Below are 18,295 nucleotides of genomic sequence, written 5' to 3'. Positions count from 1 at the left end.
ACAAATAAGAACATGACTGTTGAGATAAAAAAAAAAAAAAATTGTCCCACATCCAGAAAATATAGGCGGAAAAATGTGACAAAGGCTGACTAGCTCCAACAGAATGTTTTGCGAATATAAGTGTGAATTGTACAATAATCTTTTAAAATAAAAACACTGGCTTTCCTTGCATCCCCTTGCCTACACACACCTACATGCAGATATACACAAACTTATATCTAAAGCCAGAAATGGCATATTGTTCAGTCTTATATAATATAAGCCAACAGCACGCAACTGTTTTCTTGAGATCTTTTTTGAAGAGCTGCAGCTAGCTTTTATTTAAAGTATTAACCTGAAGGGAGTTCCATTTAGCAGTAATAATGTTGCTGGGGTACTCACTTGATGTATTTTTTTATTGGCACGATTAGGCAGGAGAATGAGTGAGACATCTGAAATTGGTGAGACGCATATGTCCCTGCAGCCTTCATTTGTAATCCTTACTTGTATGGTTTATGCAATACCCTTGCATTACACGACTGGTTACTATATTTTCCACGAGGCACCTCCCTGCAGACACCGCTTGCCTGGTTTTCCCCAGACGTATTCTCTTTCTGTGACTCACAGACCTGGGCAGAGTTTGAAGATTTATTTCTTCTTTTATACGTGTCCATATCTCGCAATATCTGGTAGCATAACTCCAACCAAACCACCGTATCTGTCCAGACATCCCACTAAGTCCTATACAGCATGAGTAACTCCCTCGTGCTGCGCATGAGGAGCAAGTCAAACATCTCCTGACAGTGTTGTATTACTGTGTCTACCCCACGTGGTTGAGTATACCTGCAGACAGAGCTTTCTGTGAGGTGTCAGACAGACTCACCAAACCCATATGGGCCATAGGGTTAGCACTGGTGCCGTAATTCAGGGCTCCCTGAGAACATTTGTTTTACTCTGCACGGCCAGCTGGTGATGCAGTGTGTTGGCAGTGCGGGCTGATGCTTCCTGAAAGTCTTGTGTTTACTGCAAAATGCTATATAGTATGCGTATTAATCTTTTTTACGTCTGTCCTTTAACGGTTTCATCAGGGGAAGGATGAATCAGTGACTAGCAGGAGGAGAAAAGATGGTCTCGTGCTTCAGACAGCTGAACAGCAGTGATGTTCCATCCTTTTCTCTGCCATAACGTTTAAATCAGCATGCAGCATACTCTGCCCTAATTTTGCTACTCTTCTTTCTTGAGTGACCAATTAGAGACACGTAGCGCTTGGCATCTGGAGCTGATGAGGAGTCACACTTGCACTAGCTGCAGCAGAAGTCAGTGACCACTTCTCAGAGCACATGGTGGTAAACTCTGAAAAGCCAATCCGGTGATGTAAAGCACGGACATAATTAGCTTTGGCACTTCTTCATTCATGACAACAAAAATATTATTGGTTCATGTATGTGAATGCATGATATGTCTCTGCACAGCACATTTGACAAAGATACTTGGGTAGAAGCGTATTTGAGCCCAAACCACAAAACGTTTAAATCAAATCTGCCTCTCTGAAAACCATTTGGTCAAGTACTGTCATCTGCAGTACAGTAGTACCCTATTTTAGTATAGCAGTAAAAAGCTTTTTCTTTTTAATTAGCAATATAATAATCATGATTGAAAATGTTATAAATTACAATATTATGTGAGGCTAAGGTTTAATAAACCTTTTATGAAATATTTAGAGTCTTCTGATAAGGAATTTACAGTTCTTATAGAACCAGACTTTGACAAACACTTCAAGCTAAATAAGGTGTCATGTTCAATTCCTTATTCATCGCTCAAACTAAATTGAGAAACTGTGCATTATTCTACAGAGTAGGTCAGACATCCCGTAGAAATTGTTTTTGAAATACCTGTTTAAAATACTTAAATATCCTAGCAGATTGTGTTCCTTCCTCAGGTAAGTAAATTAATGTATGAAAAAATAAGAGGAAGAAGAAGTTGCATCTTGACTTTTACATTTTTTTAAGTGATTGCTTTGTGACTTTCCTGTAATAAAACCCTTAAATGTGGATAAAGACTGGGGGATTTTCCTAACAGAGCATAATTTTTTTAATGTAGTAGGTCATTCATGGATTTTTGCTTTATTAGTCTCTTCTGATGACTCTTTGACTCTATTACTCGCAATCATGCTGAATAATTCCATCTGTTTATGTGACATACACAACTGTGATGCTTAGTAGAAGCAAGTGTTCTTGGCATGAGATTTTTGGGGACTCTCCCTTCAACTTCTAGCATGAGAAGGATTCCTCTGGATTCAAAATCCTTACTACTGGAAAAAGCAGGTCCTTGTCTTATTAAAGTACAGGTCTAAGAAGCAGCTCATCTGATGCCGTTCAAAAATATTCCATTGGCTGGAAACACTGCCTGAAGGTGAGACTCATGGTTCCATTCCAGTGGGACTTGGATGGAGGGTAGTCCATTAGACAGTTAACCACATCTGTTTTAAGAATGCAGTTTAGGTTAAGATGAATCAACTTCTGACATTCCTCTTATATAGCGGGAGCACAGCTCTAGCTTAGACTAGATGTCCATATTGGACAAACAAGGTTAGGTAAGACAAATCCCATTTTTATATCGAATCTTTTGCCTCTAAATCAAGAACTAGTTAATCTAGGTGCGAAAATCGCCTCCTCTGTAAAGCTTTAAAATCTTTATTTGTCAGAATGACAAGCAGCCAGTGAGTTAGAAGTATTGCTACTAGCTTGGGACCTGACTGTCAATATTTATGCAGGTGCCTAATTTAATGCATGTAGTTAGATCAAGAGATATTAATGAAACACATTCTTCAGTCTAAGTATATGCATAACTTTTTTCAAGACCACAGCACAAACTAAGAAACCAATAGTTGATTTTTTCCCGAAAGTACTGATTTACTTCTGAATCTGAAATTGGTAGCCAGTCTCTCTCTTCATAATAAATGAACCAGCCGCTATCTTGATGCATTTATGACCTTCAACTCCAGAGACAGATTTTGTGCCTTTGCCTGAATTTGGCTTGTAGCTCTTTCACTGGCAGCATAAGAAAATCCCTCTCTGTACAGTAAATGACAGACAAGAAAGACTGGAGGTTTTGTGGTTGCAACTGAGATATGTATTCCCCGTATAGCACTGTAATGGAGCTCCGCAAGTGTGGCTCAATAACCTTAACTGGAGAATAACAGAGTTCTTAATTTCCAAAAACATTACTGCGTTAAATGACAACACGCTTAGAGAAACAATAAGAAATAGGACCTTATTAGTCTAAGATGTTTTTTCATGCTTGTCTAATCAAAAACAAGCACTGATGTAAAAATACAATTGGCAAGCAAGTGATTCGTAACACAGCTTAATAGCTATTTTCCATTTGAAAATTCACCTGGAATAATGTAAGTTAAAGACTAAATTGTAGCCAGATCTGCAAGGTTGAAACTATTGAAAGAAGCTTTTCCCACCCAGTGGGGCAGCCACCATGGTAATGCATGTGGGTTTCACACTGTCGTTGCCATGGAGGAGCAATAGTTACCAAACCTACCATACTGTAGCTCTCCATCTCCTCCTCATGCCCTGGTGCTTATGGACCTACCACTGCTGCTTCTGGAATGAGTGGATGGAGTCACTACTGGTGGCGGTGAGAAGAATGATCTGTGGGGCCCCAACCTGGGTTGCTGTTGGGGTGAGGCTTCATTGTTTGAGCCGAAGGATTAAAACTTTTAGGTGAGAGACAAGAAAAGAGCCTCACGAACTATCTGTAAATGCTTCACCTATGACTTACCATGCAGAAAGAGACAAAATCCGATGCAGAGAGAATGTGGAAAAATGTGGACGATCTTGTTGTCCTGTGAAGACATTTGAGCTCTGCTTTGACCTCTCCTTGTTTGCTCCTCGTATAGCTCTGTTTCAAGTCAAAGTGCAGTCTTGAGTCGAATAGCATTGTATTAGTAAAATAATGTTTGAGTTTAAAACTTCTCTCAAGAATTAAATGTTTGTTTCTGGTGAGGAGTGTTTCTTACTGAAGCATATTATTCAGGATGTGGCGCTGAACAAAGACAGTACAGCTTTCTATTAAAAATTTTAATGCCTATCTCCATACCAGGAAAGTCCTGATTTAGCAAATAAATAATCTGTTAAACTATTTCAATGTATCTATATCTATACATTTCTATATCTCGTCTGAAGATCTCTGTGCCTAAGGCTATAATCTGAGAGGGTCTGCTTATGACCAGACAAGTGTAACAGAAGCAGCATGTTACCTCTCCCTTTTTTGTCTTTGTGCTTTCATTTTCATACATCTGAGACCATACATCAAGCAACAAAATTTGGATGAAAATAATTATAGCCCAAATAAAAAGTTTAGTTCTTAAATATGAATTACAATATATAGTGCAAGCAGAGAAATGAATTACAATGATCAACTAAAATGAGCATCTTTATCTTCTTTTTTGGGGGAAAAATTATAGGCAGTGGAATCTGTTAAGCTATGAACTGATTTCCTTCAAGAATTGGTTGAAATTCCTTCATTTGAGTCATTGAAACCTGAGGCGGAGATAGCTTTCAGAAAAAGAATATAGAAGCAATCTATATTGTTTGGATTAGATTGTATCATAGAAACATAGAAATATGTCTGGATACAACCTCAAAAGACTTTTTTTCAAACAATTTTCAGATCTTTCCTATACACACTCTACAAAAATCTCAAAGTGAGATACTTAAAAGCGGACACAGTGCTCCAACTGAGGCCTCGCTAGCACAGACTGCAACTTCATCGCATTTCTTCGCAAGGCTCTTTTTTATATATTGTAATAATTCCGGATTGACATTTGCCATTTTCTACAACAGCATCGCATTGTTAGACACATTGCAAGAATCCACTTGACATATCTTCCTGGTTTGACAGTGCACCGCCGGTAGTTATTCTTTGAGATGCTTCTTCTCGTGAGTTCTACATCCACCTTACAGTAGTTTAATTCACATTTCCCTTGTTTGTCTCTAAGAATGCCATGTGCATCCACGGCAAAAATCTTCCCAAAGTCAAGCTGTATCACATCTCCTGCTTCCCCCTGCCCACTAGCTGGCTATCCTGTCACGCAAAATATTGTGATGGTTCGCGGTGACCTGTTCAAGACAAATTCATGTTGTCTGTCTCATATCTATTTGATATTTACAGGATAATTAAACGTTAATTGTTTTACATTGTGTTTCATTTTCTTCCTGGACACTGAAATTAGGCTGAATATCCTATGATCCTTCCTTCCTTCTCCACATTTAAAAAACAGACACATGCTTTTTCATCTAGATCCCTGCAAGCTTCGCTGTTATTCTTGAGTTTTCAAAGATGGTTCAGAAATTGCTTTGATTATTTTCTTAATCACTGCAGGGTAAATTTTACTATGCTCTGCTAACTTGAAGATATATTTAATAGATAAATTTATGTATGTTTATGTAAATGTTCCCCAAACAGCCCATTCCTGATTCAGGTCTGTTGCAGTTCATATTAATTATGTGAAATATCTGATCACATCTGCTATGTAGGAAATCTGAGACAGAAATGTAAGGACCCTAAATATTACGGTTCTTTGTCTGCCTCCTTCCCTCCTGTCATTTTTACATCCTTAGCTTTCCTTGTTTTGTCCCTATGTCCCTAAATTATGAAGTTTTATTCTTAATGTTTACTTGTTTTCATTTTTCTTTTTTGTCAGTGATTGCTCTTTGATTTTCAGGTAAAAGACCTCCTTATGCAACCGTATTGGTCTCCTGCTACACTTCCTAGGGCTCCATTAGTCAAGATAACTTGATACGTGTATTCACTAATGCTGTTTCCAGAATTTCCAGCTCTCTTAAACTCCTTTTCGCTTTACAATCTCCCCTAAAATACCTTCCCCCAATATGTACTAAGACCTTATTGCACTTCTGAACAGTATGTGTATCAGAGATACAACTCTGTTCTCTCATGAATGCATGAACACAGCTATACATAGGCGGAATAAAAAAAGTTTGAATAGATTTAATCCCTTAAAGGATTCCCCTTCAGGAAGCAGTATCCAGTGAATAATACCTACATGCCTGAAACAGAAAGGTTGAGTTCGTAGTTGCTGTCAGGTCTTCTTCCGAAAGTAAACTATTCTTGAATCATGTTTTTTGTGGTTTTATTTTAAACCAGATATTATTTTAAAATGAGATGCATAAAATATATTGTTTGCATTATGAATACAGTATATTTAAGGGCATTCATTCAAGAAGGAAAAGTGGTTTCTTGCTGCAGTCAAAGCTTGCTTCTTAGGGAAGAGTCTCACTGCTGTTCTTGAAAATGACACTGGAAATTTCCCTTTGTATTCATCGCTCAGGATCAGGCTACTAAAAAGTATATTTAAGAAAGGATGTAGGGAAAAGATGATAAAGAAAGATAACTTTCTAGCAAAAAAAGGCAGCTGAGTCAGGAATCATCTTTTCTAATTCTTCCAATTATAGTGCCAAATATAGCCAATAGCCTTGACTTGGATAGCTAGATGCTAGGAGACAACAAATAAAAGTTACGTGACTATAAGGAGAAGCTGGCTAACTATAAAACTTAAGCATGACCCAAGTTCCTTGAAATTTGTAAAAATTAATCCCAATTGATTTTGGATCCAGGTTTCTAATGAAGCATTGATTCTACTTGTCCTATATTATATGAGATCCCCACCCTGCAATATTGATGTAGAAATATTTAAGTATAGAAGGAATGAAGTATAGGAGTATAGGTGCATTATACTTACTGGGACCTGCTGTTGATGTTCTTGTTTTTAGGATTTGGGTTTAAGTCCTTAGGGGTCTGATTCTGGAAATACTTATTTTTCAGCATAATGCCAGTGATTATACTTTCAAAGGAATCGTTTATAAAAATTTGAAGAGAAACCTCCTAACATACTATGATTACTTCAAGAAATGCCTTAAAACTTATTTAAATAAGTAAATAATTGCTTTAATTGTGCATTCATAAAGCATATACCACAGTTCATAACACCTGGAACCATTAACTTCTATCTGTGACTATCTTTTGTGATAGATACATGATGATAATGAAAACCAGAATGTTCCTTTATGTGCCTTTACAAAAATCATTTACTAGATTGCGTTCTAAAAATGTTTTGTCCTTTACAAAATGATTGTTATTCAACCTGAGCTAGACTACCATTAGCAAATCTGAATTAGTGGGCAATACGGCTGAATTTTGCTTTGGTCATTTGGTATAAATAAAGGTACGTACTGTACTCATTCCAAGCTGTAAAGGTTTTAAACGTACTTTGCTGATATCTCAGATAATTTGCTGTCCTTTAAAGGTTAATAAATCACACTTCTTAAAGGAATTTTACATTCTCCATCATGCAGTTGGAGGAGGGAAGATGAAGACAGCTGTTTCAAGCCTTCCTGTGTCTCAAAATTATGACAAGACCATGTTCCATACCTACTGGAAACTATTTATGTCCAAGGGGAAGGGAAAAATGTTCATGAAGGGAGGTGTCTAATCCCACTACCTTTTCTTTTTTTCAATCTAGTCATGCCACGTTTTGCGGAGCAAGTGGAGGTTGCCATTGAGGCCTTGAGCGCGAACGTCCCGCAGCCATTTGAAGAGAACGAATTCATAGATGCCTCCCGCCTGGTTTACGATGGAGTTCGCGACATCAGGAAAGCTGTTCTGATGATAAGGGTATGTAAGGCACCTGGGAAATAAAGCTGGGAGGTTATGGAAAGCATCACCCAGGATGAGAGGAATATGAAAGCTGCTTGGAATCAGTGTTGCTTCATAAAAAGCAAGAAAACTTGATGTGGAACCAAGTGTAAAACAAAAATATGCATAGCAGAAAAGATTTTGCAAGTAAAGAGAGTATTAGAGCATTGTAGCAGTTGTAAGTGAAGCTGAAACTTATAATATTTTAAGAGGCACTAGCAGAGGTTCCATAAACAGCTATCTCCACCTGAATCATCATCTGCCACACCTGATTTTTCCATTCCAAGGCCTCCCAGCTCAGAGAAAATAAATCCAGGGGATGTGCCAAAGTTATTTGGTTAATTACGTAGGACAAGATTCAATCCCAGCTGCCTCTAGATGCAAACTTCATTCCCGTAGAGCTGTTTCTGCAGTAATAGCATTATTTTGTTAAGATCTTGAATACTTGCGTGGAATGTTTTTTTTTTTTCCTAATGTATGTATGCTGCCTGAGATATGAGGTAAGTGTGGTTAAAATCCAAATGAATAAATAAATTACCTTGCTGCTTCACTGAGCATCTGAAGGGATGGTTTTGAATGTTTACTGGGGTAAAGAATGTGTCATTTCAGCATTGAATAACCAGTTGATTCAATTTGTTCAGGCGTTTTTTTTTTTTAAAGCCAAACAACATAATAATTGTGAGAGTAGATGTGTGTCTTGCTTTTCAGTGTAGTCCACAGTCATGAAAAAAAAAACAAAACAAAACACAAAAACTGATTTGGACATCCCTTCAGGAAGTGCAACTCTTATCTGAAAGCTAAATCCCCTTGAAATTGCCCTAGCGAAAGCCGCCTACAAATATAGCTATGGTGAAAATCATGGAGGGAAAACTGCCCCATATTAAGCAACTAACTGTTAAAACAACAGCTCATCCCTTAGAGCAAAGAGATAACATACACTTGTGGTTGTGAGTATGGTACGGCACTGACGAAAGACTTCAGGCAGTCAGAGCACTCCAAAAGAGCTCCGTTTTAGTCATCTGTCACTAGGGATTAGCATTTACCCAGAAAGCTTTTGAGACACTTAATTTTATATCTGCGGAACATAAATTCCGTTCCGGGGCCCAGTGCTAATCCCAGGTAGCCTGAATGATAGGCGTGGTTCATGATGGGACCATTTTTCTGGCTATGTGATATTGGGGTAGATGCGATATTGGGGTAGGTGCAACTCTTCCAGATTGGGAAGGTAAGTTCTGTGTGGTGAAGGATCTCCATTTTTCCTTTGTCTCTCCAGTTCCAACAGCAGTTTCCAAACTTTTCTTACGGCGAGAGCCCCTTCTGAACTTTAGATCAATATGCGAGTGCTGGCATATGCATGTCTCCTTCACATGCAGAGAATGTGACTAAGAGAGGAATAGACTTTCCTCCTGCTTAAATGAAGTACATTTTAGTCTTTTGTAGTCACAAAAATCTCTTGTAGCCACAGTCATGAGCTCTATTTTGGCTTTTCTGGCCTGTGATCTGCTACAGACCTGTTTTTTACTGTCCTCTACACGGAGCTCCAGCTTCCAGGACTCCCTTGGACATCAGAGCTGTCCCGGAGAAGTTGCCATGAGACTCTCCATACCGGATGAGATTTTCTTCTATGCACAAAGCACCATTTTAAATTCTGGAGGCACATCCCCCTTATTTCATTACTGCCTTATTGCGAAGGTTAACCGCTAGCTTGGAAAGCTGATCAGCATACAGTCTTCACAGGCTGCTCAGAGCCATCCCAGGTTATTTGTGCAATTGTATCACTGCCACTTTCAGCTCCTCATGCGATATGAGCTAATGAATTCTGCTTAGCCAGATTAGAAAGATGTATTTTTGCACTCAGACAATTAACTCGTGCATGGAGCTAAATTTAGTGTTCCTTGCCCAGGCAAAATACCAAAGCACATGAATGGACTACGGTCGTTAGCCTCGTGAGTTAATTGGGGAAATTCACATATATCAATTTACACAGATTGGAGTTTGCTGAACCAGAACCATGCTTTATACACCATCAGAATATAATACAAGTTTCTGTTTGACACACTCCTTTTAGCATACCCATCCGGACATCTCTAAGGCAACAGAGCCCGACTCTTTTAAAAGCTTCTGGGCAACAGCAGTTTAACAGAGGTTCGAGAAGTGTAGGGGAGAATCATCCATGAATAACTCTTCTCCTAATCATCTACCCATCAATCTCATGTTGAGATTGCCAGAAAAATTATTGGTTGAGGAAGGAGGATTTTCTTGTCTTGTCTTTCTGCCTCCTAACTATCCAGCAGGCATGTTCCAAACCGGCATACAATAGCGAGATACAGGCAGAAAAAATCATCTTGCACTGAAATGGAATGTAAAATTACAGGGTGAGGATTAAGCTACAAAAGACAGGCTTTAGAGTATTTTTATCTAGTAGTTCATTAATTCTCACACACACCTTTTTTCTCAGCCTGTAAAAGTTCTTGCAGAAGTATAACAGAAGCTTGCAAACTTTTTGGTGCATCTGACATAAACAATTATTGTCAGGCAGTAATTGTTCGTGTGCACGCCACAAAAGATCGAATTTGCCTGAGATGCTTCTCTCGTTCCATGAGGAAATAAACCCACATTTTAAATTAATTTTCGATGGTATTATTACTTTTAGCAAGCTGGGAGAAAGGGGGAAAAAATCTCTTTTCTGTTCTTTTCTCTTGGAAAGGGGAAATTTTAATGTCCCTTTGGAAGAGAAAGGAGGATCATTTTTGCATTGGGGACTATTAATGTAATCTATACAAGAAAAAAAAACCTCTTTCACAACTTAAGAAGTAGTATAAATTTAGGAGTATAATTACAGAACCTAAAAATAAGATAGAAAATAATAACTCTGTTCCATCATCTTTTTTATTACTGCGTGGGGATCAAATTACATTTTGTTTTTTTTCAGAGCCACTTATAAAATTTCCTCGGTTATTAGACTGAAACCTGCTCTACAGTTAGGAAGAATCACGGTGGCACCTTTTCTCATTCGTAGGCAGCTGCGAGGCCAGTCTCTTCTTTTCAGGCGTGTCCTTTGCTACTCACAGACTTGCCGTTAGCTGCGTCTGTGTTAGCGTTAGCACTGCATTTCTTGGGTTTGGGAATGCCTTTTTGAAGGAAATCTCCAGTTATTCTCACTTGGCCTATTTTGGTTCACATTATGGAGTAGTCTTAGAGCCTATGAACATGGTTCTTGCAGATGACACTGCAAGACGTGCTCCAGGAGCGTGTTAAATGCACTCCAATCGCTAAGGGACGTTCAGGCCATCCAGACTAGAGCTAGCCTGAAGTTGAAGCAAAAGCCTCTGCAGTGAGGGTAGTATAAATTTGGGGTCCTCGGCGCCAGCGCTTTTGATGTGTGAATCCTCTCCTGCTCTTCCAAACTGCCGGTTAATGTAGCCTTAGCCATGATCCCCTCGGGAATAAATCACCGCGTGAGATTCAAGGTGCCGCTCCGTCCCGGATCCCTTGGAAAACGAGGCTTGGTGCAGAATCCAATCATCTTTTTAAATAGCCTGTCTCTTAAGTGTGCTAAGGCAGAGTCTGTTATCTACATTGACTGCCTGTTGCTTTTCAGGTTGAATTTAGAGTGTTAGTTTTTACTATAAATCGTTAAATAGCTGGAGACCTGCTGTGCGAGAGACTCTCTGCCTTTGCCAGGCAGAGTGTGTTTGCAGCACCTGAGTCACTCAGGCTGCAACTGCCTTTGTACAAAAAACAACAGCCCAGAATAGTCCAGGGTTGAGTATAAAAGCGTATTACAAAGCCTTTCTTCTCCTTGGCCTTTAGAAGTAGGGAGTATTTTACCAGTGAAGAATAGGGGTATATCTTTTCAGTCTTTCTTTTTTTCTCGTTGGGAGGTTAGATTGACTTGGTGTTTGCAGTACTGAATTTATTATAATTGCATCTTACAATTTTTAAGTGCATAGGGCACTATAGCATAGTGGGTCTTTTATCTTCATCAAGTATATTTGAATCAGTGAAATATAAAACAAATAGCATTTACAAATCTGCACATATATGCCATTTTACATCTTATGCATGCATAATTCCCGTTTTTATACTGAAGTTACAAAGGACAGAACAAAATTAAATTGATGGAAGATATTTTGTTTGCAGTGAACTTTTCAGCCTACCAGCTAGAGATATAACAAATCCAATGACTGGAAGCTGAAACTCACCAAATTCATATTACAAATAAATCATGTATCTTAAAAGTGAAAGTATATACTTTATTATATGGATATGGATTTGTTATATAGATATGGATTGTATGAACGATTTAAGAGAGAAGGGAGAATTCCATAGAACTGGATGAAGGAGGTCAAAAATACGCTCTACTTCTAGTAGGGAGGCTGTATTTGAAAGAAAATTAGTACTGGGAAGTCCTGTGGCCTGTGCTATCCAGCAGATCAGACTAGAAGTTATGAAAATGGGCCATGTTTTTTAGGGAAATCAGTGAGTTTTGAAAATCTAGTAGTTTCAGAAATGACTCTCATGCTTCCTCCCACTGACGGTTGTTGGAGTTTTGTTTGGAAGCTTTCATCTCAAATCCATGTTTCCTCTGCCCCTGTGACCATAGGTTCAAGTCTCTGCAAGATTGAATCAGTTCTTCTGTCTTCCAGCTCAGATAAATTAAGTTCCAGACTTTGTTGTCTTGGAAACTAGATTTTAAATACCAAGGTCCTATTAGTTGTACACAGACATTACAGTTCTTATGATACATTTTGTAAGGCCCCGCTAAAGAGTGAAAATGCTTTAAGTCAAGGTATTTATATATAAATATTTCTCTTTTTTTTTTCCTTTGTCTTTTAACAAATTGGAGAGCTGCATCTCCAAGAGATCAGATTGCACAAAGTAGTGGAGCAACAGGGGAAAACCTGTGTACTTTTGGAAACATGCATCATGTTTGAAATGGCAGCCTCAAGACAACTGTTCACTGGTGCTCTTCATCTTAGTGAAAAATGTAGCTGGTACCAGAAGAAAAGGAGGGTGTTAAATTCTCCACACTAAAAGTGAATGTAGAAGTTAGTTCTGGATTAGATCTCACTTGTACATAGGGAAAATATTAAGATTTCTTGTATCTGTAGGATATTAATGATAGTTTCATTAACCTATCCTTTTGTTTTGCACCACCTTTTCTCTATGTTCAACACCTAAACCAAAGAAGTTTCCATCTTTTAAAGACCACTGATTTCAAGACTATGAATGTCAGGCAGTCAGTAACAGTAATATATTGTTCCTTAACCTTTCTTTAAGAATAAATCTATCAAACACAGAAGTCTGAGAATGTTTTGACTCCTTTACAGGCATTCTCATGTGCTCACAGTTTACACCACTGAGACCTAAAGCTTTTAAAGTCACCCCTGGCTGATGTCTCCAGGTTAGGCTGTCACTCTGCTGCAGCTCTGACCGTGAAAAGCAGGACATGGACTGCACACTCAGTAGTCTTATATAAAGAAGTGCAGAGCAGAAGAAGCTAAAAGAGTATATTGGGGATAGGACACTCGTTTTAGAATGACCATCCATTGGGTTGAATGGGGCTTTGAAGGATGGGGAAGAGCCAGCTGTTTTATGAAGAAGGTGGTGAAACTTTCCTCCCTGTTCCTATTCTTCAGAGCAAAGGGTGGGCAGGTGAAGAGCTGAGCCCTATGGCTGGAAGTACTTCTCTGTTTTGCCACAGAGTTACATGCTTCTGTTAGTAGCTAATTTGCTTCTGGCAGATTTTAAAGTCACATATTGCCCTCAGGCAGCTGAAACCAGAGAATAAAGTGATTAAAGAAATTTGGACAGAAAAAAACCATTGGACATTATAATGATGGGTACCAATCAGTCATTGTTTCCTGTGGCAGGAGAGAGAAGACAAATTCATTTTTTCCCCTAAGCGTCATCTCCTGTCTAGCCTGTTACATACACTCTGTGTACATGTGTCTCTACGGAAACTCTGCCTGAGTTTCATTACTGTACTGTCATACTTGGTTATTTCTTCCTTCAGCGCTCAACATCAAAACACAGATTTAAATCTTATTCCTCAGGCCAAATGAAGATGGCTCTGTTTTTCTCTCCGCATCATGCGCACTTCACCATGTAGCTAGCAAGGCTACAAACGGGGATGTGCACTTTGTGTTGGAAACCAGGCTGTAATATAAATATCCTCAAAAGGCTCCTCTACATTATGTTAGAGGGTTTGGACCAGTTCCTAGTGACGGAGCATCCTCAAGACAGAACTGTAATGACAGCTGGCAATGATTAGCACCTCTGCTAGCAAACTCGACAGTGCCTGCAAGCAAGGGATGCCAGCATGGATGATTTTGTCCAGAACGGTAGCCCCTCTGGGTTAACATTGAGGCATGCGGGTACGCAGTAAGGCGAGGATTTCTCTGCTGTTGTTGTGATCTCCTTTCTCTATTCCTACTATTACGTGTGGTACTTTCAGAAGTTACTTATGGCCAGACTCTATTGTCCTAGACGCTGTTCAAGTACAAAAGAGGAATATAATCTTCCTTTCCAAAGTCTGCATTTCTGTTCTTGCATGTTCTATATCTAATGTATTACTAAATATTGATTTAAAATACACTCTTTATCTCTGCATATATACATAAGGTTTTTGCTCCTACTCAGTGCTAAAAGGTGCAAACACTAAAGAAACACATCCAGCAGTTATCTTTCTGCTCTCTCCTGCCAACCTTTTAAGCAACCTGGGGACAGTCAATATGTAACTGGACTTGAACAGTCAGACGGAGACCCTCGCACTCTTCCCAGCACCAGCAGTGGACATAAAGTGGCTTCAGTTCAGATAAGGCAAATTCCAAAGATCTGGATCTGAAAAGAACTGTGTTTTCCTAACTAGCAAAAAAACCCAGATCATAAATAAACTCTACATTTGTTTCAAAAGCAGTTGACAACATCATTTGCATTTTCTTTCGAGGGGAAATCTTTTATTCACTTCGATATCGGCTCTTTTTCTTCCCAAATGTGAGTTACCTTTTCCCAGGTATTTACTTTCTCCCTTGAAGATTATGTGGAAATTCCAGTAATATAATAGGATTAGTGTCCATTTATAAATGAAATAACATTATTTTGAAATATTGTATTCCGGTTGTTAATGTTTCCAAAGGATATTTGTTCCAGGAACTGTACTCAGCATTGTAACAGAGTTAAGAAAAGTTGCAGCAAGGTAATGATAAATGACATTTGTAAAGGAGACCAGAGTTGAAACAACTTAATTTTTAAGACAATTCAATTTCAGTTCTTGACTGCTTGGGCAGACAAGTTAATTTAAAAGGAAAGAGAAATAGCATTTCCGGGGAAGGTAGTTGATGAAATAAGAGCTTACTGTACACTGGACTTTGGCCGTATCCTTTATAAGCTTGTCATCTCTGCCTCTTTGCTTTCTCTCCCCGTCTCTCTCCCCAGACTCCTGAAGAGCTGGAGGATGATTCAGACTTTGAGCAGGAAGATTATGATGTTCGCAGCCGCACCAGTGTGCAGACCGAAGATGACCAGCTTATTGCTGGACAGAGTGCAAGGGTGAGTATAAAACCCGTGTGCTACCTTAAGTGTCTGTATAGCCAGCAATGAAAAGCTATGCCTCGGAAAGCAAATGGAGTGATTTTACATCTTCAGGGTCACATAAGAAAGTACGAGAGTAATGTAACCTTGGTGTTTAAAGTTTTTTCGTGTCTCACATCCTTGAAAAGCCCAGGGTTTATTGAATGATCTTCCTTAGGCTTACGTGATGCCATGTGTCAGCCATTTGCTCCAGCTAGCGCTGTAGGAGAGGGCCTTGCACATTGGGAATGTGCTGCAACTGTGGGAGTATTCGGCAAATTTTAAAAAAGTAAACCAAAAAAATCCCATCACGGCACCGTGTGCTGCATTCAGAGAAGTCATATATTAGTCATGTTTCCCTGTGTGCTAACTTGTCAAGGAGAGCTGTTTAAGGTGGCAAATAGTCCCTGTAATTTCATTGTAATTGAAGACATTTGTTACTGAGTCAATGTAATTTTACCAGGATAATTATATCATGATAAACTGGAGTCATTGTGATTTGTGACCTTTGCTTGTGCACAAGGATTGCAAATTAAGCTGATGAGTGCTGCAGGGGTCACAGATGCTGGAGAAGTGAAGTTTGTTGGCATGCAGGATCATGCCACCCTCTGATGAGTGTTTACCTTGCACTAAATAGGCTGCTTAGCTCAAATTAGAAAAAAAAAAACAACAGAATACCATTTGGCTGGCAAACAACATCATGGAAGTATGTTTGACTGGAAAGAGAGTTAAAAAAAGAATCCAGTTGAGAACTGGTGGGGAACTGGGAATTATCTGAATTGTTTTCATGGCTGTTTCGCATCCGCCTGCAGGTTTCTTCTGATGGGACAACTTGCTGAAAGGGAAACAATGGGTTAGAGGAGAAACAATGTCCCACACACTCAAACACAATAGCAAAAGCTGGTAACTGTGAACAAGGGACTTCTTACCTTTAATCCTGGAAAATGATTTCCAAGGCTGAGAACCTGAAGACCAAAAGGCAATGATGCTTTGGAGGATGAATTTAGAGGACCTGGAAGGGGAAGTTATCAGTTTTTGTAGGAAGACCCACAGTATGTTAGGGCTTGAAGCAAACATTTTAGACCCTGAAAAGAAAGGGTATAGCAATGTAAGCCTAAATCAAATTTCCTTAGGGGTCTGGGAGGAATATGAGGTGTAGATAAAACTGAATGTGCAGAGGTTGCTTTCTGTCTGAAATCCATTTCCCTGAATATTGAATACAAATGGCGAATAGACCATACCATATATTGGAAAAGCTGATTCTCTATCACTGCTTTCCAAGCCCCAAAATTTAGTGCCTGCTATTGGGCTTGCTGGATATCATGACTAGAAAGCTCCTCACCTAGGTGAAGACCAGCTGGGTTGCAGGTCCCATCCCAAAGCGGTGGGTAGCATGGAACTGGCCCTTGAAGGCATGATGCCAGGAGAGTTGCAGAATGCTACCTGGAGACCTTACCCTGAGAACCGTGACAAACCTTCTGGATGCAAATGGGTATCTCTGGGGGATTTTTATATTTTAAAGAGCATAAAGTCATGTTTGATACATTCAAAGGATTTGTTCGATACATTCAAAGGATTGACTACGAAGGGAAGTCTCAAATACAAAAGTTTTGAGCTACACTGATCTGAAAAGACAAGTAGAGACTGCAATAATGTTTTTACTAAGCCACTAGTTCAGCTAGGAACTTAAAAGTCTTAAATTCTATTATGTTTATTGCTGTTATTATCACTGCTGCACTTAAAACCTTCTGCTTTGATCAGCTACACACTGTATGAACATCCCTGAATAACTTATAATGCAAGTATATCACAAGAAGCAACAAATGGATAAAAGCAAAAAATGAAGACCTGCTAAGCAGAAGCCATACAGTCCACTGTCTGGAGTGATTCATTGAAATGAGTCTGCTAAGCAGAATAATCCCTTATTTTAACGTTTTCTGTAGAAAAGCTAGATTTTTAGTTGTGGACTGTAATGGTTTTGTTTAATATGCCTACTCCCTAAAGCTATTAGCATTTCAGTTGAAGAGCTTCTGTTGGTCTTCGGTAGAAATAAAAGTTGAATATATGAGCTGCGTTTGCTGTAGGGATATAGCTTCTGTGAAAATACATCAGTGACTGGAATAGAAATGCTAAGACTATATACTAGGATAAAAGTGTGGGGGTTAAGTTGTCAACAAAGAGAAACTACACAGAAGACATACAGATCAACCTTTGAAGTGCTCCATATCATATCCTCTTAATTTCAGTGAATTCATCTGTTCTAGTGTTTTATACGTATATTTATATATTTATTTATTAGCTTGACTTACACTGCATTTTTCTGTGGCAAGACTAATATGCTAACGTTTGAAACTGCTGAGTTACATTGATAAGGCCTAATTAAACCTCATGTGTTGAATTTTAATTTGATTAACTTGCAAATTTCTCATTTTCTGATCTGCTGTTTATAACCTTTTTTAATTTCAGTTTTGGAAAAGGTCAATTATGAATTTTTAAAAGCCAAGAGCATTTTAAGAATATGTAGAGAAAGACTTCAGTTGATTAAAAGTGACATAAACAAGAAAAAATGTAATGACACTTAAATATATGTCACACCCCATTAAATGCATAATGTGGTCTTCAGAACCCTACAGCCAAATAGCAGCTCAACTTGGAAATCATTATTGGAAGTGTCCATTTGATCTTCAGAAGTAATTATTATAATTTTGTAGGGGTTTTTTTATTTTTTTGGAAACTTTCTGCCTTGTTGGTAATGTCGAGGCAGATTAGTATCAACCTATTTAGTGGCTTTTTGCATATCCTCCAAAAGATAACTAAAACACTGAATGTTATCAAAAGGTACATTCATTACAAATGTTCACTTTGAATATATTACTTTGCATGTCATCATTTATTTTAGTGTTGGGTTAAGCAGAAAACCTCTGTATTTCTGCAAGATAATGAGGATGAGGGAGATAGAGGCAAATCAGTCTCTGCCTTTTACCTTAAATTTCATTAATTTTGTTCTTCCTGAAGG

General features: G+C 38.6%; 1 protein-coding gene across 5 annotated transcripts in view; it reads left to right on the top strand.

The window, feature by feature from the left end:
• CTNNA2 (catenin alpha 2) overlaps nt 1-18,295 on the top strand; it is a 466,069-nt gene that overhangs the window by 409,662 nt on the left and 38,112 nt on the right. For all 5 annotated transcript variants that reach the window (XM_064511622.1, XM_064511625.1, XM_064511624.1 and 2 more), the window contains 2 exons: nt 7,532-7,683; nt 15,145-15,258. In XM_064511622.1, coding sequence (XP_064367692.1) covers nt 7,532-7,683; nt 15,145-15,258 — 266 coding nt within the window. The remainder of the gene's footprint in view (nt 1-7,531; nt 7,684-15,144; nt 15,259-18,295) is intronic.

This window comes from Dromaius novaehollandiae, chromosome 4 (assembly GCF_036370855.1).
Source record: "Dromaius novaehollandiae isolate bDroNov1 chromosome 4, bDroNov1.hap1, whole genome shotgun sequence".
NCBI classification, from domain to species: Eukaryota; Metazoa; Chordata; class Aves; order Casuariiformes; family Dromaiidae; genus Dromaius; species Dromaius novaehollandiae.
Note: the sequence above shows the minus strand (reverse complement) of the source record. Positions and strands in the feature narration are given on the sequence as shown.